The sequence below is a fragment of the Sparus aurata genome, chromosome 11 (genome assembly GCF_900880675.1).
Source record: "Sparus aurata chromosome 11, fSpaAur1.1, whole genome shotgun sequence".
Classification (NCBI taxonomy): Eukaryota; Metazoa; Chordata; class Actinopteri; order Spariformes; family Sparidae; genus Sparus; species Sparus aurata.
In genome coordinates this window covers 32804703-32830154 of record NC_044197.1, presented here as the reverse complement: position 1 = coordinate 32830154, position 25452 = coordinate 32804703, and the positions used below count along the sequence as shown (strand labels likewise).

The window sequence follows — 25452 nt, the reverse complement described above, 5'->3', positions numbered from 1 at the left end:
AATTTATCTCTGACCAGGACAGATCCCGTATGACTTTCTTTTGCAAGGATGCAAATTTTTTAAGATGGCTGGTGAAGGTGTTGCACCATATCACATTACAGTAGTTAAGATGTGGTTCAAAGAGAGTTTTGTACAATGTGAGAAGGGCAGACAGAGGAAGGAAATGTCTGATCTTATAGAACAGGCCAACATTCTTGGACAGTTTGTTTACAAGATGGTCAGTATGACATTTAAAGTTGAGAGAGTCATCAATGAGGACCCCCAGGAATTTAGTGGAATGCACTCTTTTTATATCCTGCCCATTAATTTTATTCAGGCAGTGATCCTTAATTTTTTTACTGGATTTGAATAAAATGAAATTTGTTTTGCTGACATTTAATGACAGTTTGTTACATTTAAACCAGGAGTCCACTTTGGTTAACTCTAAATTTACTATATCTTGTAGAATAAGTGGGTTCCTTTGTGATGTACAATAATTTTATGAAATATTTGAGAGGAATTGATAAAATCATTTATATATAGAATGAATAAGAGTGGCCCTAGTATGGAACCCTGTGGGACCCCGTAGATTATGGGCTTACAGTTAGTTATGATCATTGACATGGACATACTGTTCCCTCTCGTATAGATAACTTCTGAACCATTTAAGTGCTAGACCTCTGATACATAGTGATGAAACTTGTGCAATAAAATATCTAAGGCGGTTAACTTATCTTCTTTAGACAGATTTACACCTATTGAAGCGAAATGGTTATTAAAACTCTGTGCAAGATCAGTTCTGGCAACATCAAGGTCAGGTAGAGCAGTAGGTTTATGTCTCCTGTTGAGGACTTCATTTAACACATTCCAAGACCTCCTGCAGTCCCCCTGCGAAGCTTGTAAGAGTTCTATGTAATGACTTCTTTTGCTCTTTCTTATGATCTGTGTTAGTTTATTTTATAGGAAATGTATTTCTCTTTATTGAAGCTAGAATGATTTTTCATGTTGGATTTGTAAAGCCTACTTTTATATTTAATAGACTTTACAATTCCCTTTGTAATCCAGGGGTTCTGGAGGGTAGTGCTGCATCTGACAGTCTTCTCAGGGACTGTGTCCTTGATGGAGTCTTGAATGATATTTATCAGACTGTCATATGCAGCATCAGGAGTCTCACTGTCATAGACAGAGTCCCACGACTTGGCCTGTAAGTTAACAATTAGATGCTGTAAGGTTCTCTCGTTAAGGATTTTAGATTTAATATTAGAGAGTGGAGGAGAGAACGATTTGCCAGAGTCAAAGAATAATGCAATGGGAAAATGGTCTGTGATGTCAGACTGCACAACTCCTGTCTCCAGCTTGGTGTTTTGAATATTAGTAATGATATTGTCAGTAATCGTTTTGGATGTCTGTGTAACTCTAGTAAATCTATTAATGGTGGGGAAGAAACAGGAGGAGTGCAATGTGTTCATAAAGTCATGTTTTGCTCCATCTTCCTTGAAAATATCAATGTTATAGTCACCAAGGTGTATAAAGTCTTTTTTTTAGCTCATTTGGTTTATGTAATTGCTCTTGACACATTTTGCTATAAACTGGAAGATCTGAGTCTGGTGGGCGATAGAGTACACCGACAATAAATGTTTTGTCATTATTGTTAATCTCAATGAATAAAGACTCACAGTGGTCATCCTCTAAATAAAGATCACAGGTTTTTACTTGGAGACTGCTCTTAACATAGAGGCAGACCCCTCCACCTGTTCTATTTGGTCTGTTCTTAATGTGTAGATTGTACCCATCGAGGTTAAAGCGAAACTCTTGCCAAAAAGCAACCAAGGCTTTATTTGGGATTGAATATGAGTCAAACCTTCATGTGAAAGCATAATTACAACGAAAGAGGCACTTTTAAGATTTACCGTAGTTTCGGTTTTGGGCACGTCAATTTTGAACGGGAGTGCATGGGGCAAGACATGCTAGCATCAAAATCGCTATTTTTGAACACTAAGAAGGCTCGACACAACATGAAACTTTGCTCGTAGCATCACTAAGGTCTCTACTCATGAACAAGAGCACATGTGTTCTCAATGCAGTGTTGGTCCCCGAGTGTGACCTGACAGGCAGGAGAGTAATGGTGAACCGCTCCTCAAGCGTGCCTGTCAGGTCGCACTCAGGGATCGACACTTTTTGCCTGCCATGACGGTGACTCGCAGGAGGTGCAGCAGCTAACGTGAGTAGTTCAAAAACCTTCTTTTTCATAAACTCTGTGTACACAAACAATGTTCTCAATGCTCTTGTTCATGAGTAGAGACCCTAGTGATGCTACGAGCAAAGTTTCATGTTGTGTCGGGCCTTTTTAGTGTTCTAAAAATAGCGATTTTGATGCTAGCATGTCTTGCCCCATGCACTCCCATTCAAAATTAACGTGCCCAAAACCGAAACTACTGTAAATCTTAAAAGTGCCTCTTTCGTCGTAATTACGCTTTCACCCGAAGGTTTGACTCATATTCAATCCAAAATAAAGCCTTGGTTGCTTTTTGGCGAGAGTTTCACTTTAAGTAGATCGGCATATGAAAAGTCATTGAGCCAGGTTTCACTATACACAATAACATCAAAGTGACAGCTTGAGTTAGATAGTAAGGAGGCTAAATCAGAATGATGCTTGTTTAGACTTCTTATGTTTAGATGTAACAGTGAGTAATTATATATGTCATTTTATGGTTTTAGATTATCAGGGTCAAAGACATTACAAGCAATATAGCCACCCATATCAATGCAGTGCTGAGAATCTCCAACGATGTTAAAATCATCAGAACCCATAATATAAACCGTACAGATTGATCTTGGAGTTTTCTGGGATTACACTGAGACATTGACACGGTGATAGCCGCAAGCACACTCGGAACAGCCAAACAAACGCACATATACACATCACAAACACAAAGAAGTATTCTGGTACTATTGTATATGCAATTTGTACCACGCTGCAGTTGGGTTGGGTGGAGGTTTAAGTGCCATAGTGAGCCCATTCACACTCCATAGGCGAATTGAGGACCCCTTCAAAGACCTCCTCGAGCATCATGGTGATGAAAACTGTTGGTTGGGGCCCCTCCGTGGTTTCAGGTACTCTGATTACCCTGATGTTGTTGCGCCACCTCTAGCTGCTAGTTTAGCATGGTCTGACTGGAGCTTGGTAATAGCTTCCATGGCAGCCTTCAGGCATACCTCTCGCGCATCCACCTTTACTCTCAAGAATTTCGAGTTTCTCAGCGTGATCTGTCACGGTAGTTATGACACCGTTCAACTTGGTCTCGAGAGCTGAGAGAGTTTGTTTAAAGTCCTCGGAGATGGCAGTTCGATGAGACTCAAACAAGTGGGTGAGGGATGCCATGGTGACCGCTTTGGCATTTGGGTCGGTCTGCACCGCTTTAGTTTTCGGCATGGTCGCAGCAGCTCAGTAGCTGATCAGCAAGTTAGTGAATCTGCTACTTTGAATAGGTTTAGGAGAGAGTAAGGTTACAGACGGTGAGTTTAAAGATGAGCAAACATTAGCAAGAGCGTGAGACGCAGCGTGCTTCGCTTCTTACCACAACAAGTGAGTTAATAAAATGCTACAGTTAAGATCATGCAGGTATAATGTTTGTTGTCGATGTAGTGATCCAGAAAGATGCAACAATCTATTATATTTTAAAAGTAAACAGGCTAGAGGTGTGAAACCTCTCTCAAATTAAAATCAAACTTCTTAAGTTGACCCACCCGAGCACGTTGAACTGATAGAAAATTATATTACAAGGTAAACAATGGGGATCCTCTTTAGGTCAATAAATAAAACTGATGCAGCGTTCCTCAAAAATGTTTATTTTAAACATAGTTTAAAAAAACATTTTAAAATGTCAGGTGGTGCTGAAGGCGGCTGTGCTGCTTCCTGGTCGGCAGCTCCAAAATATTTCAGAATTGCCCCTGGAAAGACAAAACTCCTCACGTTACCAAGCAAACTAGATCCTAAGCAAATATTCATACTATAAAATTGAGATTTCTTACACTAATGCAGAAATTCATGATCTGTTTTCATATCAAACATTGCAGTATACAGTAGTGTCTCTTTAAAGCACCCGATTTCAAATCTGTTACTTTTGGTGCGGCAATAGCTCAGTCCGTAGGGACTTGGCTTGGGGACTTGAAGGTCGCTGGTTCAAGTTCCACTCGGAGCAAAAAAAAAGTATGATGTGGACTGGCACATGGAGAATGCTAGTTCACATCCTGGGCATTGCTGAGGTGCCCTTGAGCAAGGCACTGACTCCTAACACTGCTCGTTGGGCACCGTAGCATGTCTGGCAGCCCCTTCTCTCATCTCCTCTTCCCTGCGTGTGTGTGTGTGTGTGTGTGTGTGCGCGCGCCTGTGAAAAACTAAATTAAATTAAATTAAAAATTAAGCAGTTTTGGACACATTGTACGTGTTACAGTTATAAAAGTTATAAATTGACTTTAATTTGTGTTATTATGATTTGTTACAAAGTAATACATAAAAAAAATAACTAAACTGTAGGAATGTAGTCAAGTTTGTTCAAATTATATTGTCACAATAAATATTCTAATAAATGTGGTAAAGAAAGACGCAACTAACTCAGTAAAGTTGACAATAATCCACTCAGAGCAATAATCCACTGCCACACTATTGCCACACAATAGTCCATAACAATCCACAATAGGCCTAATATGTATTCATGTTGTTTAGCACTGTAGAGCACACTTCACATTAGAGACCTATAAACTGAGGACACACTAAAACAATCCTAAAGTAATGTTGCGTGACAAATATTGAAGAGCAGAGGAGGTCTATGATGGAACAGCAGCTGCACTGGATGAGGATACAGCAGACATGACAGATATCTGCCTAACAACACACCCTGCCTCAAAAATGTAATGTCAACAAACTGGACCTGCTGTAATTCACTATAACAGGTGTCACTTCAATCAGTCAGTCTTATGGCATTCACATGTGACATATACATTTTATTTTCGCCCTTTCCTAAAGCAAACACTTAGGCTAGCTAAAGATTCGGCTTTAGCTCCCCCTCCACCCACATCATGAAAACAAACCTTACCTTTATCCTGTGAGTGTTTTTCTTCATCTAGTTTCTTGTGTTTTCATTTTTCTTCTCAACCAGATGAATAGGTTTGTTTTGATGCCATGCCATGAATTACCGGTACCGGCGGCTCAGCTCAACTTGCCTCGCATCTCCTCACTTAATATTACTGGTTGTCATAGTAACGCGGTGTGGTAGACAACAGATCTGTCCAATCGATAGAGAGCAGATCTGACCAATCAGTGGGCCAGTTGCCAGGTACTTTTCACACCTTTTCTGTTGGGTCACTCCTCAGATATTGAGACTGGACTTGCAACTTGAGGGGGCCCCCTAGTGGTGAGGGGGCCTTATGCACCTGCACAGTCCGCTTATAGCAAGGAACGGCTCTGCTAGTCAATCACCAGCCCCATTCACACTGCTGTTTGGATGCGGGGATCCTGCACCAATTCTTCGCCTCTTCTTCTGTGTGAATTTCTCAGAGGCAACGAGGGGTGAAATTTCACTCCAGCACTGATCCTCCTCTTGAGGTAGTATCAGAGATACGGTATTGGCAAACTGATTCAGTGTGAAAGGATAAGACGGCAGCACGAATCGAAGGCATTTTGGTCTGACAGTCTGGTAACTACACAGGTTGAGGTCCTCACTCAACTAAATAAAGAGAAATGTCCCATAAAGTAACATTATATGACCAAACAAAAGTAACGTTGTAACTGTGTTCAGTAGGGTTGGGTACCGAACCCTGTACTTTTACCGGTACCGACCGAAACACGTCGGTATTTCCGAGTATTGGTTCACGTAAAATTCAACGGTGCCAAATTTAGGTACCTGAACGCACCTTCACGGGCGTCAGTAAGAGCAGAAGTCGCGGCGTAAAGTACGTTGCATTCTGTCAGAAAGAAAACAAATTTGTCCTCAAAATAAGAGCTTTACATTGCACCCGATTGGAGTTTAGAATTGGGTTCTTAGCAAAAGGCTTTTAATTTGAAAGTAGCGACCGGTAGTAGCTTGCTGCTACAACAAGAAGCGGACAACGAAGACAGCTACAGAGATTCAGGAGACGCTAGCATCTCCTGGATCTCAGCGGCTGTCCAGTTGCTCATCTTAATGTCCGCGGATGAAGTGATGGACTGACTGCTGTGATCAGCTGTTTCCTGGTTTTAAAACTCCCCAGCTGTTGCTCGCACTATAGACACATATATACATAGACGTCACGCCTCATTGAACGCTGGACCGTACGTCAACATCGCCGCTATATTGGAGGAGGCAGCTCAGCCCCGTGAACTAATACGAGTCATTGAAGTGAACTTTATAAAGCTCACTTCTACAAAGAGCCATAGCAGAGAGCTCACTTCTACAAAGAGCCATAGCAGAGAGCTGTTAGCTGTTTGCTGTTAGCTCCACTGTTAGCTGGAGCCCACACTCACAACAATCATGGCCTGCAAAAACACCTCTCTCACCAAGGCAAACAAACAGATCACTGACCTCAAAGAAGACATCCGTCGACTTTCGCAGGAGCTGCAGAATAAACAGGCCCTGCTGACCTCCTGTCTGGACATCGCCCACGAGCAATCCATGCACATAATCCAACTCAAAGCGGCACTCCAGGATACTGCTCCATGGGATACCTCCACCTGCCCACGGCCTGTCACCTCCTCAACACCCAGCCTCCAGTCATCCTGGTCTGAAGTTGTTATCCGTGACAGAAAGAGAGTCCAGGATGCGACTGCCTCTCCTCCTCGCCTGAGCCTTTCCAACCATTTCGAGTCCCTGGCCGACAGCCCACTTCTTCGCTCGGTGACTGGAGGCGCCCCCGCCAGCTCTCTGCACACGGCCACTGGTGATCGTGCGGCTCCTGGCTCCGGTACCTCCACACCCGGCCGGGCCGTCGGCCCCTCGCCGCTTGCGACCGCTGGTGCTCCGGCCGCGGGCCCGGGCGGCTCCGCGTCTGGGGCGGCTGGTTCCACTCCTGCGGCTGGGGACTGCCCCGCGGCTTCCAGCTCCGCGGGTGCTCCGGCTGCGGGCTCGGGCGGCGCCACGTCTGGGGCGGCTAGTTCCACTCCTGCAGCGGGTGACTGCCCCGCGGCTACCAGCTCGGATGCCCCCGCGGTCCCGTGTGCCTCTGCGGCTGCCGGTGCGTCCTCTTCCCGCTCTGGCTGCCCTGTGTCTGGGACCGTCGTGGCGGTCCCTCCTGCTCGCCACCCTAGCTGCCCGGCGCCCGGGGATGGTGTCGAGCCCTCCTCCCCGCCGTTGCTCGCCGCTGCCCGGAGCCGCTCTGTTTCGGGCTCGGATCACCGGCTGTTCTCCCGGACTACTACCTCTGCCTCTCGCCGCAAGCTCCTAAAGGAGGCCGTTCTCCTGCGCGCTGGAGGCATCCACCATCCTATGCCGCTGAAGGACTCCCCTCCTCCTGGGCCCGAAAAGGCCGGTCCACCTCAACACCTGTCCAGTCAGCCCCGCCCCCAGTCACTGTTCCGGCGGTCAGTACGCGGCCCTGACCCTGGTCCGCCACCTCAACTTCGCCCACTTTTCTCACCAACCACCCTAATTATTGGGGACTCCATCACCAGAAATATCCGTTTTTTCAACGCCACCACCTGTTGTTTCCCCGGAGCCACAGTCCCCGTAATCCTGGGAAAACTCCCCGGGCTGCTGCAGTCACTCCCCTCGTCCATAACCCGCATAGTGGTGCATGTAGGGACCAACGACCTGGCTCAGGGTGCCACCGAACTGACCAAAAGTGCTTTTAACTCCCTCTTTGACTTCCTACGCACTTGTGGAAAGTCCGTTTTTATTTCTGGCCCCATTCCCACACTTGGTCGCGGAGATGCGCGCTTCTCCAGGCTCCTCCTGTTGAACACCTGGCTCAAACCTGCTTGCAGCGCTCTGGGTTTTAACTTTGTTGACAATTTTAATCTCTTTTGGAACCGTCCCTCTTTCTTCAAGTCCGATGGCATTCACCCAACCACTACTGGAAGTCGCATGCTTGCAGCCAATATTCAGCACACTGTACACTCTGCTCCACGTGACTGACTATTTACACCACAAACCCCCTCCGCAGCCACTCTTCTTCACCCCGTGCCCACAGCAGCACAGAACACACCTCCACTCACCAGCGCCCCCCTCCGACCAAATCAGTCATTAACCCTCCCACCTCAGTCTTTCCCCATACAGTCCATCACTTCACACAGACCACCTCGCCCACGCTGTACATCCAACGCTGTTAATATCAAAAACCTGTGCCCCATTTTCTGCACTCCTGCCACTCCCCACCCTACTCCAACCCCAAAACACCTGAAACTTGCCCTATTCAACACCCGCTCACTAACTAACAAAAGTGCCATCCTACATGAACTCATCACTGACAATAAACTGGACTTTCTCTGCCTCACTGAAACCTGGCACAGACCTCTGGACTATTTCTCCCTGAACCAAACCACTCCCTCTGGCTACACCTACATCGACAAACCCCGCCCCGACGGGCGGGGTGGGGGAGTTGCTGCCATTTTCAGGAAAAACTTAAACATCTCCACAATCTCCATCCCTCCTTCCCAGTCCTTCGAACATGTTGCCCTCAAACTGCCTGGTCCCACTCCCCTGGTCATCTCCATCATCTACCGTCCTCCCAAACCAAACCACTCCTTTCTTTCTGACCTCGCCGCCTTCGTCACCAAGCTATCCGCCATATCCCCCTCAATTCTTCTGCTCGGCGACTTCAACTTCCACATTGATGACCCAAACTGCAAAAGTGCAATAGACCTCCTGGAACTGCTTCACTGCCTTCACCTCACCCAGCATGTCAACTTCCCCACCCACTGTCGCGGCCACATACTGGACCTAGTCTGCTCCGCCGGTCTCACTCTCCACCAACTCTCTAGTCTTGACCTCCACATCTCGGACCATCTGGCCATCACCATGGACTTTATCACCCCCGTACCTCCCCCAAAGCTCAAACGCAACATAACATTCCGTAACATCAAGTCCATCAACCCCTCAGCTCTCTCTGACGTTCTGGCCAATACTCTGTCCGCATCCACACCCCCTCCAACTGCATGCCCCTCTGACCTGGTCTCATACTACAACAACACATTGTCCCTCTGTCTTGATAAACTGGCTCCTCTCAAAACTAGAACTGTCTCATTCACTCACACAGCTCCCTGGTACACTCCCGAACTCCGTCAACTGAAAACCCGTAAACGTCAGCTTGAGCGACTATACAAGAAAACCGGTCTCAGAGTTCATCTCCATGCCTACACAGACCACCTTTCAGATTACAAAAATGCCCTCAATTCTGCCCGTTCCTCCTACTACTCACAGCTCATCCATTCTGGCTCCAACAACCCCAAGACTCTATTTTCTACCGTCAACAAACTCCTCAAACCCTGCGACAGCACCCTCTCCTCCATCACAGTTGACAAATGCAACTCCTTCCTGTCATTCTTCCAGTCCAAAATTGACTCCATCTACAATCAACTTAGCAATCCCCCCACCACCTCTGACTCTCAACCTCCCGCCGCCCCGACCACTCCACCCCTTTCACAGTTCACTCTCGTCTCCCCCCTGGAACTCCTCCCCATCGTCAGTAACATGAAAAGTTCAACATCCGTCCTGGACCCCATACCATCCTCCATCATCAAACTCTGTCTCCCAGCAATCTCCCCACTCATCGTTACCATCATTAACTCCTCCCTCACCTCTGGCTTTGTCCCCCAAACCCTGAAACTGGCTGCTGTCACCCCAATCCTCAAAAAACCCGCCCTGGATCCTGACACCATCTCAAATTTTCGTCCCATTTCAAATCTCCCCTTTCTGTCAAAAATTCTGGAACGCGTGGTCGCTGCACAAATCAAAACCCACCTCCACTCCCATGAACTATACGAACCATTCCAATCTGGTTTCCGCCCACAACACAGCACCGAAACCGCTCTCCTGAAAATCACTAACGATCTCCTCCTCTCTGCAGACTCTGGGCATCTCAATATACTGATCCTCCTTGACCTCACTGCAGCCTTCGACACCATCAACCACTCCATTCTCCTGTCCCGCCTACAAACATCACTCAACATCACTGGTTCTGCTCTCTCCTGGCTTAAATCTTACCTCACCGACAGACATCAGTTCATCCACATCAACAACTGCTCCTCCTCCACAGTCCCCCTCCCTCAAGGCGTCCCCCAGGGCTCGGTGCTTGGTCCTCTCCTCTTCATCCTCTACCTACTCCCCATTGGTTCCATCATCCGCCGTCATGGTCTCCATTTCCACTGCTACGCTGATGATATCCAAATCTACATTTCTACAAAATCCATCACCCCTGCCACCCTCTACACCCTCACCAACTGTCTGACAGAACTAAAATCATGGCTGCAAACTAACTTCCTTCAACTGAATTGTGACAAATCTGAAATCATACTCATCGGCCCAAAATCCCTTGCCACATCAACCCAGAACTTCTCCCTCAGCATTGATAACACCACCCTGTCACCCTCCCCGTTCATCCGCAACCTTGGTATCATCTTCAATAACAACCTCTCATTTGAACATCATATCAGCCGCCTCACCCAAACTGCCTTCTTTCACCTCAAGAACATCGCTCGCCTTCGTCCATTACTCTCCTTCTCTGCCGCCGAAACTCTCATCCATGCATTCATTACCTCACGACTCGATTACTGCAATAGCATCCTCTATGGCTCATCATCCAAGGTTCTCAACAAACTTCAGTACATTCAAAACTCAGCTGCCCGCCTCCTTACCCACACCCGCTCCCACGAACACATCACCCCTGTTCTACAACACTTACACTGGCTCCCTATCCCATATCGAATCAACTTCAAGCTCCTCCTCCTCACCCACAAAGCCCTACATAACCAGGCCCCTTCCTACCTCACAGACTTGCTCCACCACCACACTCCAACCCGCAACCTCCGATCATCCGACGCTAACCTCCTCTCACACCCGCTCAGGACCAAGCACCGCACCTGGGGCGACAGAGCCTTTTCCATAGCCGCCCCCTCCCTCTGGAACGCCCTCCCCAAACACATCCGTGACTGTTCTAACCCATCCACCTTCAAATCATTACTCAAGACCCACCTTTTTAAATCTGCTTTTAACCTGCAATAATAGCTATCTTCTTGTGCCCCCCATCAATCATTTTTTTTTTGTAATCACAAACACACACAGTTACTTGCATATTGTTTGTTTGTCCTTACATGTACTTTTTATTTATTTCTCTATGTATTTTTCCTCTGTTTTTGGTTTTATGTAAAGCGTCTTTGAGAGCTGTAAAAGCGCTGTACAAATAAAATGTATTATTATTATTATTATTATTATTATTATAAGTTAATGCCTCTCATTTACACATTCACACACGTACGGATATATTCAGGAAACAGATACAAACCAAAAACAATGTGACGTTCTCAGATGACTATAAACATGAACTACTCCTTATATGTTCAGTCTACAGGTCCGCACCAAACCACAATATGTATTTCTATAATGTTTTTACAAGTTTTTATAGATGCTAATATATGTAACGCTGTTACTGTGATGATACATGACAGTTAAATATTTAATCTGTGTACAATATCATATGTTATAATGTTCTTTCATGGATTATATCTCTATTCTGCTGAAAAAAAGAAAGCATGTTCACTGCTGCTGCAGTTTCTTATCTTGATTTGCAGACTTTGTTAATTTTTTGTCGCCATGATTGCAGAAATGGACAGAGTACTCGACCCCAGTACTTGAGTAAGAGTACAAATACTACTGGTTAAAATTTACTCTGTTACAAGTAAAAGTAGCTCAGTCGACATGTTACTCGAGTAAGAGTAAAAAAGTACTTGCTTTTAAGGTACTTAAGTATCCAAAAGTACATGCTTTTAAATTTACTTTAAGTAAAAGTAAGAGTAAGAGTAAATGTCTTATTTTTCACATCAATTAATTACTATAATTTTTTCTAAATGAATTTAAGGACCTTTTAACTCTTGTTTCTGAGAATTAACTCTTTGAAACCACCTGCACTGATGTGCTTGCTTTTAGGTCCACAATGTTATATAAAGCCTGCAGAAACACCTATAAAAACAAATAAAATGAATGGGATCACAGGAGGACAGCAGATGTTGCAGATGCAGATGTTTATTGACAATCATTAAAACTGTAACCAAATGAACCTGCACCGTCCAACTAACTCTCTATCATTTAGCTAAGTTGGGAACTGGAACCCCCTCAAAGACCAATGTTGTCCCCAGACCACTGGTTGAGAATCACTGCTTTACAAAAAACTACATCTCTGCTTTCAATAACTCAATGTTGAAGTCACTTGACTTTACAGGAAGGACATGTACCAGTACAATATAGGAGCACAACAAACTCTGTCTCCCCATGTCTGTCTTGTCTCCCCATGTCCCCATGTCTGTCTTCCTGTGTCTGTCCGTGTGTAGTATGGAAAGACGTTAACACCAGAGAGGAAAAACATTGACACTGTATGTACTGTCCATCATATTTGAACTACAAATGCTCTGCATGGATTAATCTACCTTTACAACAATACTGCTTTCAGCAAGACAAACTCAATGAATGAAATAAAACCACAACACACACACACACACGTACACACACACACGCACGCACACACACACACACACACAGCGCCACTTCCTACAAAATGTAGCTTTTGTGATCAACACACACTCACATTCTCACAACATGATGACATTGACCAAATAGAAAATAACATGGTGAAAGTCTGGTTAACTTACGTCAACATGTTTCTTTAAGTTGGACGTGGAGTTGTTGAAAGCAGAGAGGTAGTTTTTCTTCGGCAAACACAATAAACATTTGAAAATATATGTCTGTTTGTCTGTGTCCACGTTTTTTACTCTGTCAAACTCAAACATGGAGTCCAGATAAGGCCAAGGATTTTCTGAAAGTTCCTGCTCCGGATCATTATCAGACTCAGACTGAGACTCTGCGGATTGTCTTTCTTCTCCTGATGCAGCCATTGTCGCGGTTTTGTGTTGACAAACGCAGTCGAGAGCGTGGCAACTTTGGTGGTATCCTTATGGGGAGGGATGACGTATTTCCGCTTTTACGTAGATCCCAGTGGAGCGCGTGCACTGTGATAGGTTTCCTTCTTTGACAAACACAGCTTGTGTCCAATAGTATTTTAGATTTAAAAAAAAAAAAAAAGAGCAGACCTGAAAGTAACAAGTACTTTTCAGCCTTCCTAGAAATTAACTCGAGTAAAAGTAAAAACATTTGTCTTTGAAATGTATTCAAGTAAGAGTAAAAAGTACCAAAGAAATCTGATACTCAAGTAAAGTACAAATCCTCTGGATATGTACTTAAGTACAGTACTCAAGTAAATTTACTCCGTTACTGTCCACCACTGCATGATTGTTATTATCAGGGTTCGTACGGGTGCTTGAAATCCTGGAAAGTGCTTGAATTTCAATGTTGTGTTTTCAAGGTCTGAAAAGTGCTTGGATTTTAGTTTAAGTGCTTGAAAGTGCTTGACATTATAACTCTGTGTCTTTCACAAAATTGGGATCAGACCGGATAATTAATTTCTGAAGTTTTTGCTGTTAAGAAACATAATTTTAGATATTTACAGCATAATATATACATAATTGTGATAAAAAGTGAAGAATAAAATCTAGTATATATATTCCTGTAGATAAGTACTTTACCCCAGCAATAAGGTGCTGGAAAATCTTGAAAATTACCCTTAAAAGTGCTTGAAAAGTGCTTGAATTTTACCTTGAAAAATGTGTACGAACCCTGTATTATTAGTACCATCAAAAATCAAGCATAATGTAACCATGGATAGACACGTCAACAGATATTCAAAATTCACAAGTTTTGACTATTTTTTTTAATATACAAAATAACTTTAATTACCACACATATCCGCATAAAAGTACCGAAAACAGGTACCGATATATGCCGGTACCGATTCGCAGGTACCGAGTATTGGTACCGTATCGGTTCAAATGTGAAAGGTACCCATCCCTAGTGTTCAGCAACTTATATGAGGAGAAAAATACTGCGGTTGTACCTGGAAAAGCGTCTGTCCTCCTGTCTGTCCTTTTTTTAACTGTAAAAATGCAGCAACTTCTATCGTAATCTTCATCCTTAGAATGATAACATAATAGAGACCGAAGTCTATGATTAGGCCACTTGATTTAATTTCTTACACAGTTTCACTAAGGTTGCATTTTTATTTCTTGTTTGTTAACAACTAATTACAGCTTTTAAAAGAATATGTCACACCTGGCAAGATAGTCAACCATGCCTCATCACCAAGATATAACCCCTCTGTCCTTTCCTTGCTCAGAGTTGCTCTAAGAAGTTTCCTAAATCACTCTAAAGCAAGGAGTCCTTGCCATAACTGTTAAGGCAAAGTAAACAGGTCTCTGAGAGGATTCTCCGCAGATTTAAATTGTATTCACAAAGATTCAGACTATTTACCTCGGCAGTGTGACTGACTCTGATGAGCAGAACTAATCCTCTCATAGACTTTCAACAAAACAAACCATTGCGAGGTTCTCTGTGCAGTTTGGTAGAGCTGTAATGGTACATTTGACACCCTGCTGTCTTTTGCCTTTTTTGGGACTCCAGCTTCTCCACTGATGATGACAATGACACCGAGGTGGAGGCTGTAGATGTGGACGTAGAGCTGAACCTTGTGACCGAGTGCTGGGTAGAACCACAGAGCGGCACAGTGATGAACTGCATGGACCAGCATCGCCACTTCCAGGGCCTGAAGTACCAGGAGATCCCTCAAGCAGTGTGTATAACTGATTCAAACTGCAGCTAGTACCACAGTAATAGTCTACTTATGTATTATGAAACCGAGCTGGGGGTGTGCAGAAAGCTCAGGTTACAGTTACAGTTATCTGTGTTTGAGAAGCAGTAGGATGTGTTTAATAGCGAGCTACTGTGTTGTTATAGATCTTCCCAAGGGATCTGGCTTGTATGTCAACCATGATGACCTTTGAGTATTTGAGCCAACTGTGTCAGAATAAGGAGCAGGTCTGCTCACTGCCAGCTGAGCTCAAGGATGTAAGAGGTAAAGAAACACACAGCACATATACATATTCTGTGGCAGAATTTTATTTCAATCAAGAACCATGTGTAGTGAATATTAAGTAAACAGACATTATGTTTACTTCTACCTTAAGTATCAAAAGTCAGTACAAGTCATCATGGTCTTGTGTTATTTAATTCTACAGTATTATAATTTTAGATTTTAGTCACTGATGCATTAATGTGTAAAGCAGCATTTCATTTGCGATGCTAAATTTAACTACTTTACTCTGTAATATAATCTGAAAAAAAACATCAACTCATACATAAGGTAAGATTAAGGTGAAGGTGTAAACTGAAGAGATATGGACCCACCAGTAATGGACTTAAAGGAGAACTATGTAGATTTGAATCAGACGAGAAAGATCTTCACTCACATTTTTTTCTACCCAAACAAACTAAAGACACTATCTTTGTTTCATGACTGAATACAAACTGACCTTTAAGGACAACACAATTTATGCTGTTTTTACTTTGTTTATATGTGGTGGACCCCGCCACCTTTCTAGCTTCAGTGTTCTGGGACCTTATTTTCCTTTGAGAGCAGCTGCTTTCACTTATGGAAAAATGTATATTTTTGAGTTTTTCATTATTACCACTCCATAGTGGCCTTTTAAGGGGTTTCAATGCAGTATGGAAAGTATTTAATTAGATTTTTTTAAATTTACAGACTTGGATAAGAATGGAAAAATGCTATATTGGAAAGGTAAAGTAAATAGTAGATGGGTTGTCTGTGTGTGCAGGAGAAGCCCTAGCCTCTGAGGACAGCATTTCCATGGTTCCCTTCCAGTTTGACCTCATTCAGCTGCTTCCAAAATGCCAGCAGGTTGAGCTCTTCTTCCTCACATTCAGTACAGGTACTGCCTGCATCTTCATCTACTTTTTTTGATAGCAATGTACAATCAAATGAAATTAACATCAAACTTGTGGACTAAGTAAATACCAGGGAATATTTTACCATTTATTTTTCAGAAACAGTAAACCTCCATGTGTGTCTTCACCTTTGTCTGTAGGAGTGGAAAATGAAGAGCAGGTTCACAGCTCCTCCTGTCTGCCCAACGAGCTCCTGCTCAGCCTCTTCCACAACAGCCTGGAACATGAGCTCAGTGACAGAGAAATCCCATTAGCTGACGGTGACCACCTCGCCTTCATGCACCAGATCTTAGAGCGAGAACGAGACGGCCATGACGCTCCTTTCTCCTTACCTGTTATAAAAGGTCAATACTTGCTACTGTTTCATCTGAGCTGTCATTGTGGCTAATAGATGTGACTTTCTGAACGTTTAGATGATAAGATGGACTTTCTGTTCTTCACATCTTATCTATCACTATTTCTCCCTCAATGTGGTGTGTTTTGTCAGAGGAGTATGTTAAGCCTCCAGACAGACAGGACACCGTAATGTCATTCCACACTACTGGCAGCAGCAAAGAGGTGATGGGATCCACCAGCACTTTACAGGTAATCCATTCATATAAAAAGTTCAACACACATTCACATTGAACTGGTGATCCATAATAGTAAATCAGTGTGTACGTTTTCATAAACATTATATGAAGGGCATTATCAGGATTTTATTTTAGGTTTTAATATATATTCATTATTTTCTTACTGTTATTTTCTAGTCACACTTCTCTGTCCCATATTTTCCATCTGCCTCTGTCCCTCTCCAGTTAAAGCCAAAGATGCCCAAAGAAATAATAAAAACAGAAAATGAATTAATAAAAATTTGGGGCCCCTGGGTCAAAGGCCTGAAGCCATATGTTCTCTGCCCAGGATTCTAATACAAAAAATGGCATTCTTTATGTAGGTTGTGTGTTTTGTGCAAGTTTGGTTGTTTGGATCATACTCTGTAGCCCCTTAATGGTGTGAATTTGTGAATTGCAAATGCACTAATGAAAGTTGTAATTGAGATAATATCTGGCTAAAAACCAAATTCTCAAATTTTCTGTTTTAATTTTGCAGAATTCTGCTTTTAAACTTTTCACGCTAATTTTATCAGTGGAAAGTGTTGAACGTGAATCAATAAAATTTCAACAAGCTCATAAGATATTACAGTAGATTTAATGATGCAACACAACATTGCACTATTTATACGAGGCCTGTCAATATAATGTCAGCTGGTAATCAACTCATCACTGCCAGCACACAAATAAATGCTCAGTACAGCATAGTAAATCAGCTTTTATTATAACACCAGAAGCCAAGCTTGGTAAATGACATAAAAACACTGGGGTGGAGCTTCACAAAACACCCAGAAGAAACTGCTGACAGGAGCACTGTTTGGAGCAGCAAGGAACTTCTGGGCCATCAAAGTACTGTGAGTTTAAATTGTTACCACCTTTTAAATTCAGAATGTCCATTAATCAGAATCAGTATTACAACAACAACCATACAACCATACAACCATACATACATACATACATACATACATTCTACTAGTAGAATTATTGTACATCCTACATGTATTAAACCAACTATTGCTGAGCCATCTAAGAACTTGTGGAGATGACAGGCCTCTGTGCAGTAGTTGAAGTGGTGTAGAGGGTGAGGAGTAAGGCAGAGAGAACAGTCCCCTGTAGGACCCCCGTGTTGCTGACCACACTATCTGACACACAGTGTTGTAAGTGCACATACTATGGTCTGTCAGTCGGATATTCAATAATCCAGGTTACAATGGTGGAATCCACCTGCATCGCTGTTAGCTTCTCTCCCAGTACAGCCAGAGGGACGGTGTTGACTGCAATAGAGAAGTCACTGATTCACTCATCTTACAAATAGGTATGTATTGATATATTTTTAAACACTTATGGCAAATATTGATATGTGAGATTATTTTCAATTAATAAGTCACTGATTAGTAACAATTAATAACAGTGGTAGCTGTCTTAGATTTGCCAGCCCCACGCACAGCCACAAAGTCCAGAACAACCTTTCATCTCGAATCTGCAGGTATTCTTGTTGCAGTAATGGGCGTTCGAAGAGGCGTGCTCATGGCCTTCTTCCTTGTTTCTCACATGGGCTTTAGACAATAAGTGGTCATCGCACATATTTTACAGGTCCAGTCACAGTATATGGACAGAATTGCAGATGCAGATCCAGCTGTTTGAGTTTCTCTAGAGTTGAGCCTTTGAGAAAAAGATCATCCAGCAAAACAGCCATCTGCTTAAAAGGGTTTTAAACGAGTGAAAAGCCCAGGAATGGTTGTAATTTAAGGCACAGGCAACAGGTGGAATAATGCAGAGTCATGAGGATAACTGTAAAATAAATAGTACCTTTATTTTAACTAGGGCTGTCAAGCGATTAGATAAATTAATTAAATTAATTGCAAGCTTTGTGATTGATTAATTGTAATTAAACACACATGCCTATATCTGCTTTAACCATTTAAATTATTATTATTTTGATGCAAATATATTTTTTTAGATGAGTGAACCAATTAGTCAATTGGCATTCTCAGCTTTCGAAAAATGTGACATTTCAAGCTTAAAGTACTCTGATGGTACAGAAATTCCCTGCTGCATAAACTGCACAAAGGATGCTCATGTCAACGGTTCCATCTGTGCGTTTTTGTAACCCCACTCTAGTGTGTTTTGACATTTTTAGGTTCTTTCCTGACAATGTTTCTAATTTTTGCCAAATAACTTCATTTTGTGCTTAAACTTAGAAAAAAATTAACTGTTGCTAAAATGGAATGGAATACAGGAGAATCTGGTGCTATAATAAAAGGAGATTTACGATTGCAGATCTCAGACTCCTACACACACCGACCCATTCGGCTCACAGCTGTGTCTCTGGAGGAGTAAGTAATGTATAATCCAAGACAATGGCTGGTCAGACAGGACAGTAGCAGCAAAAGAATGCAGTGTTTTTATTGGGGAAACTCCAGGTCACAACCTCGTTATTAGCACTGGAGGAAAATCTGTAAGATGTGATGTTTCCAAGTGACTATCCACATTTCTTGAGGCCGGCCAGATACTTTTCTGGGGAGGTGTACATAGGGCTACGCCGCAGGTATGGTGTTGATCCAACAATTAACCATATCCCATTCTTAGTTTGAGAACAAATATTAACAGAAACTGTGGTTGCTGCAGGGCTTTCCAATTCTGTAGGAATGTGCCCAGCAGTGTTTAGTCATCTGCCTCCATTTCTAAAGCGTTATTTTTTAGTTTAGGCCTAAACTTTATTCCCTATAACTTTAAACACTTTAACAAAAACGCTTGTTTGCTCTTACCATGGTAGTTACGTGTGGTTCACTTACACCCATGGACACCATAGAAAATCCATGGAATGGACGATTCAGGTCATAAAAATAAACATTTTGATTAATTTCAGATGGGTTGCTGGTGTATGAAATAATACATCTTATTAATGAGTAAAAAATTACATTAACTGAACTGCTGGCAGCGCAAACAATAGGAGTACGTCTCTCCATTAAGACAGTCAGTCTATATCAGTTCTGTGTTACTCTTAAAAATATAGTATATGTAGAGATAATGTTTAATTCAAGCTGCAAGCAGCAATGAACGGGCCCTCGCAGTCCACGCCTGTCGGGGCATGCTGATGTCGAGGCATGCTGATGTCGGGGCATGCTGATGTCGGGGCATGCTGATGTCGGGGCATGCTGATGTCGAGGCATGCTGATGTCGGGGCATGCTGATGTCGGGGCATGCTGATGTCGGGGCATGCTGATGTCGAGGCATGCTGATGTCGGGGCATGCTGATGTCGGGGCATGCTGATGTCGAGGCATGCTGATGTCGAGGCATGCTGATGTCGGGGCATGCTGATGTCGAGGCATGCTGATGTCGAGGCATGCTGATGTCGGGGCATGCTGATGTCGAGGCATGCTGATGTCGGGGCATGCTGATGTCGAGGCATGCTGATGTCGGGGCATGCTGATGTCGAGGCATGCTGATGTCGAGGCATGCTGATGTCGGGGCATGCTGATGTCGAGGCATGCTGATGTCGAGGCATGCTGATGTCGGGGCATGCTGATGTCGGGGCATGCTGATGTCGGGGCATGCTGATGTCGAGGCATGCTGATGTCGGGGCATGCTGATGTCGAGGCATGCTGATGTCGGGTCATGCTGATGTCGGGGCATGCTGATGTCGGGGCATGCTGATGTCGGGGCATGCTGATGTGGAGGCATGCTGATGTCGGGCATGCCGCGTACCCGGCCCCATTCCCTGATTATTGCGCACACATCTCTTAACTGTCCGTGTTTGAGACAGTGCAGGAAGGGGTTAAATGTCATTCCCTGTGTCTAACATGTGTCGCTTTGACTATGACTGTATATTGGCCTATGTGTTCAGGGCTGGATTCTTATCAAACGTGAAGTTTGGTCCCGATAGGAATGAGGAAGTTGTTCCTTTATAATTGCGTGGCCTGCTCCTGCTGGTATTAAATAATGTACGCTCAAGTCAAAAGAACTTCCTGCAATCTACATAAAGATTAAACAATAAGAGGACAACACCGTGTGAACATACAGACTCTTAAACAGAGGTTTCTATCTATTAGCAAGCCAGTCATGCCCTCTGGTGAAAATAAGCCTGAATGTAGGCCATTGAATCAAGTGAGAATCCTGAATAAGGAGGCTTTTGTATTGGGTAATGTGTCTCTTTTGTTTGAGATAGAATATGATAACTGAGAGAGAACTCCACCCCAGCTTGTTTCTCACTGCTTCGGCTTTTTTGTGCGATTTTTTGCTAAGTGCTAAAAGTGACACCTAAATTGACAATATCTGACTTCCTGCTGGGTTTGGGTTATTGGTCCAATAGGATTTTTGTGCATTTGGTCATGATATGCGTCCTCAATTGATTTTCGTACATATCGGTGAAATATGCCAGAGAAGTGTTTTTTGGTTATTTTACGTTAAAAGTGCCCCCTTGAGGCTGAGTTGCACAGAATTTTGCACAGCGCCTCTAGGCAGTCATGGGCAGTCATGTATTGATTGAAGTTTTGGGGTCAATCACAGAAACTAATGTGGAAATATGCAACGCTTCCTGTTTTCACTATTATCGTCAAAAAATTATTATGTCATAACTTCATAACTTTTTTGAAACCTGACTTTCTTTCGATAACTTTTTGTCTGGAGGGGCAACAAATGCTACGTGCACATTTTTGTGTCCATCGGTCAAACGGCCTATGAGGAGTTCGAACAACAGATTTTCCACATTTCGCAATTTTGCAGGAAAAATATTGACAGAAATGGCCGTGGCCCATATCAGCAGACTCAACTCAATTCAGGGAATGCCTGGATATTAAGTTGTTGAATATGCGGAATAGTATGTGGGAGTTATTGGTAAAAACATGTTTGCCCAGATTATAGTGCCACCTGCTGGTGGACAAATGTCATTTTTGGAGTGTGTGCTACTGCCACTCATCTATACCACCCATATAAATATAATTTTGTTAATTGTTATGGTGTGGGCACAGTGCCAAATATTGAATTAGACTGCCACCAGAGCGCCACCTAGTCGCACTTCAGTAACACCTTTGTCAGCTATTGTCAGGAGGGCATTGGCAATAATTGTACCAAGTTTTGTCTTAATCTCACTAAGGTTAAAAAACCAAGATAATCTGACTGTGCAGGTTCCCTGCTTGGGTCCTAATTACCCTCATTGCCTTTATGACAGTGGGCTGTGTACATGTTCATCAAGAGTCTCTACAGCTGTTAAAGCTGACTGACGGCTGATCCGACTCCAATCATTAGAAATGGACGTTGCTTGACTTGGCCCTTCAGAGTAAACAACGCCATAATTGAAACTGTGGAAACATGACTCAAGGAAAATGAGACAAGTTCTTCAGTATCCCTCTTCTCACAATCAATTTTTATTGCAGTGATTTAATGCGATTCAATGACTTCGTCTGTGTTTTCTGCCTCATGGAAATCATAGGGCCCTAAGTGATCTGTACTATAATGACTGACACAATTAATTCAGTGTAAAGTCCATTTCCATCACACACTTATCACTCACAGTCACCACTGTGCTGCTCGTAGTTTTTCAAATTACTGTTTTAATTTGTGATTTACTTTCGTTTCACTAATTATTTTGAGTTGATGTTTTTTATTTTTTTATTAAAAGCCAACCAGGAAAGGAAAGTTTATTAACCCTTGAGCTTCTGGAAAATTTGGAAAACAAGAGAATTGTTGTATAGATAGAATTAGTGCTATTTAAAGGTACATTATACTGAATTTATCAAGACACCAGGTAATCATGGTGGAGTTATTGAGTTTCCATCAACAATAAATTCAAACATGAGCAGTTTGGAAGATAGAGAGTATCCAGGTTAAATTATAATCAATGTATGTATACAAGGCACGCAGGTGGTTGAGCGGTTAGAGCGCATGCCACATACGCAGCCGACCCCGGTTAGATTCCGGCCGGAGGTCCTTTGCTGCATCTCACATCCCCCCTCTCTCTCCCGTATTTCCTATCTGTCTACTGCTTAATAAAGGTGTCTATGCCAGAAAAAATCTCAAGGGCTCAACCATGATTTGACATTTTATGGTAGATTGTGTTTTGCTAAAATATCTAAAATTACACCAGGTTTTTTGTTGCACTTTTACCATTGGAAATATGCAAATCTGCAGAGTTTCAGTAATGCAGACCTTGTGGATGAAGAGCCTTTGTTGGGGGAGAGGAGCTGCTCTACTCAACGGTGGAGGTGCTACATCAAGAACATCAGCTCCCAGCAGATCCTTCTCACCTTCGTACCTGCTTCCTTCAGAGGTACGTGTTCACGTGTGTTGTATAATGTTGCATCAGTCCTTCTTAGATTTTCAACCCCATTCTCAGAATGCAGAAATGTTATATGTGGGTACTATGTTTATCTGGCAGATGTTCTGATGCTGATGACATCAGGGCTGGAGACAGAGCCTCAGACTCATGTCAGCACACAGGAGGATGACACTATGACTCCCAGCAACAAATCTCAGACTGACTCCCTGTCTGGCTCAACCAGTGGGCTCGACAGGTCTGAGTCTAGCCTTAGTCTGGCCAGGAAACTGCGGAGGAGTTCCAGCAGTGGACACTTCACTGCCAGGTCTCCTGTGCTCTCAGCACCTTCTGAGGGCCAGACTGGGCCCGCTGATTCCCTGGACCAGGACAGCTGGGACAGCAAAGTGTCTGAGACAGAGACCCCAGGTTTAGGTCTCTCTATGTTCTTATAGAAAATAAAAAAATAAATAAAAAGTCAAAAAATGATTTAAGAGCCAAAGTTAAGCAACACACTTGTTAATTGTTACCATGCTACATACATGTGTTTTTACACACAATCGGTAACAATGAATGATTTGGGGAAAATAAGAACTTTTCCTTCTTTACAGATCTGGGAGAAAAAGAGGGAGTCCAATTCTCTGAACCACAGAAGGCAGATTTCCATGTCATTTTCAGCAGGGATGTTTCTCAGCCGAGTACCAGTGACAGCTGCCAGTTAAAGTGCCCAGTCTACGTCTACAGCTGCTCCCTGGAGCAACTCAAGGAGCAACTGGTACACCCCACTCCTAGTCGCCAACCCAGGGACATTTTCTTCAGGTACTGTGCTCACTTGCAGCAAGATAGAGAATTGATGGGTCAAATATTGTAAAAAAGAAAACTGTTAACAATGTAGGTTTCAAGGCATTACAGTGGTAATCACGATAATAGTTTTTAGATTTTCATCTAATTTGGCATGAATTACTCACTATTAACTTACTATGTAATCAACACTAATTATCAAGATAATCGCCAACATTACAACTTGGATCTTATTTTTTTAGTTTTAGTTTCTATTCCTTTTTGTAATAACAGTAATTCCTCCCCAACACTGAGTTTCAAGAGCCCGATTTATCTTTCAAATAAGCAAAGAAAAGTCCAGGTAAATATTTTCCTGAAAGGGCAATGAGTAAGACGAGAGGAAAAAATGAAAAAAAGCCTAATAAAACCTGAGTTGGACATCGGAGGGAACGACAAACAAAATACATTAGCATCAGAGCTAACGGATTAGGATGAAGAGCTTATCCAGTCGACAGGTGTGAGAGAGGCGAGCCTGAGTAGCCAAAACAAAGAGGCACAGTCCACTCAAGGTATGGCAAAGGTATGGAAATAATACTTCGAGAGCTGCGTGATTTTCATCATGAAAACTCGTACAAGTAGCCTTTTTTTTTGTCTGAGGGGAGGAAAGTGTTTCAAGACCACGATTACGCTCCCGAGGTACTGAGAAAATGGAAGGAATACACAGAGGCAAAACATTTTCAAAGAGAAGAAAATAAGCTTCTAGACGCCATTTCCAGGGAGACTGCAGGTGTTTTACGAGGGGAAAATGTGTGTCCACAATAAGGGAGAAGAGGCGACTAAGGACATGGCAAAGAGGGGTTTTCAGGTGACTGTTATTAAAACTACGGAGAGCATATCCTGGCAGGCCAGCTGTGCAAGGAAGGGATAAACACCCAAGGAGACAGAACCAGGATTCAAACAAAGACTGCAAACTTTCAGGAGAAATCGGGACAAAGATTAATGGAGACTGGGCTTAAAGATGAGAACTGAACAGCTTTTGTTTATCTGGACTAGGCCCTTCACAGGATTAAGGTCAGAAACAGGGCCCCCCTCATTTGTACTTGGAGTATGTAACCCAGGAGTCATTTTAACATGGTGATTTCCTCTACGTATTTTATGAAGGTTGGGGCTACTCCGCTTTTTGAGCTGTCCTAACGCATATGGACAAAACTAACTGCAGTAAAGAGGCCCCCCTCCCCCCAAGGAGGGAGAGGTTGTCCCTCGAAGCTGTTTGGTCATCAGGGCATAGTAAGGGTCATAATGCAGACCCCATGCAAGGAAGTGTTCATGTTCATCACTAGGTCAGTGGAAGAGTTTTTTGAGTTGTGTTTTGTTTTGTTCAGGGCAGTTTGCCATTTCTGTAGCAAAAGGGGTATCCAGGGAGTGGATGGCAGGGAAAGAAGTGGTTAAAAAAAAATAGTGAATATGGCAACTCAGAAAAAATTATTAAAGATAATCATATACCTCATATAATGTGAATGTAATACTTAACCTGATTAAAAGGTCTAAGATACTAGGTAAGATGAGGATAGAAGGGGTGGGGGTGGCTTTGTTACAGGAGACCCACCTGACAGAGAAGGAACATGACAAGCTTAAAAGAAGCGGGTTTGATCAAATTATTTCTTCATGATATAGAACAGGCCATAATAGTATCAGGTAACATTTTATTTGAAAAACTTTCAGAAACATCAGATGCAGAGAGAAGATATATATTGATTAAGGGGAGATTAGAGAGAGAACTGGTCATTATTCTCAATGTATACACCCTCCAGGGTC

The 25452-nt window shown here is 43.0% G+C and overlaps 1 protein-coding gene across 4 annotated transcripts in view; it reads left to right on the top strand.

The window, feature by feature from the left end:
• The window catches only part of szt2 (SZT2 subunit of KICSTOR complex), a 221147-nt gene that overhangs the window by 42024 nt on the left and 153671 nt on the right, over nt 1-25452 (top strand). For 3 of the 4 annotated variants that reach the window (XM_030433928.1, XM_030433929.1, XM_030433926.1), the window contains exons 19-26: nt 14673-14841; nt 15006-15123; nt 15884-15997; nt 16154-16357; nt 16501-16598; nt 22734-22872; nt 22981-23292; nt 23469-23676. In XM_030433928.1, the coding sequence (XP_030289788.1) occupies nt 14673-14841; nt 15006-15123; nt 15884-15997; nt 16154-16357; nt 16501-16598; nt 22734-22872; nt 22981-23292; nt 23469-23676 (1362 nt within the window). The remainder of the gene's footprint in view (nt 1-14672; nt 14842-15005; nt 15124-15883; nt 15998-16153; nt 16358-16500; nt 16599-22733; nt 22873-22980; nt 23293-23468; nt 23677-25452) is intronic. The other variant, XM_030433927.1, reaches the window with a different exon arrangement.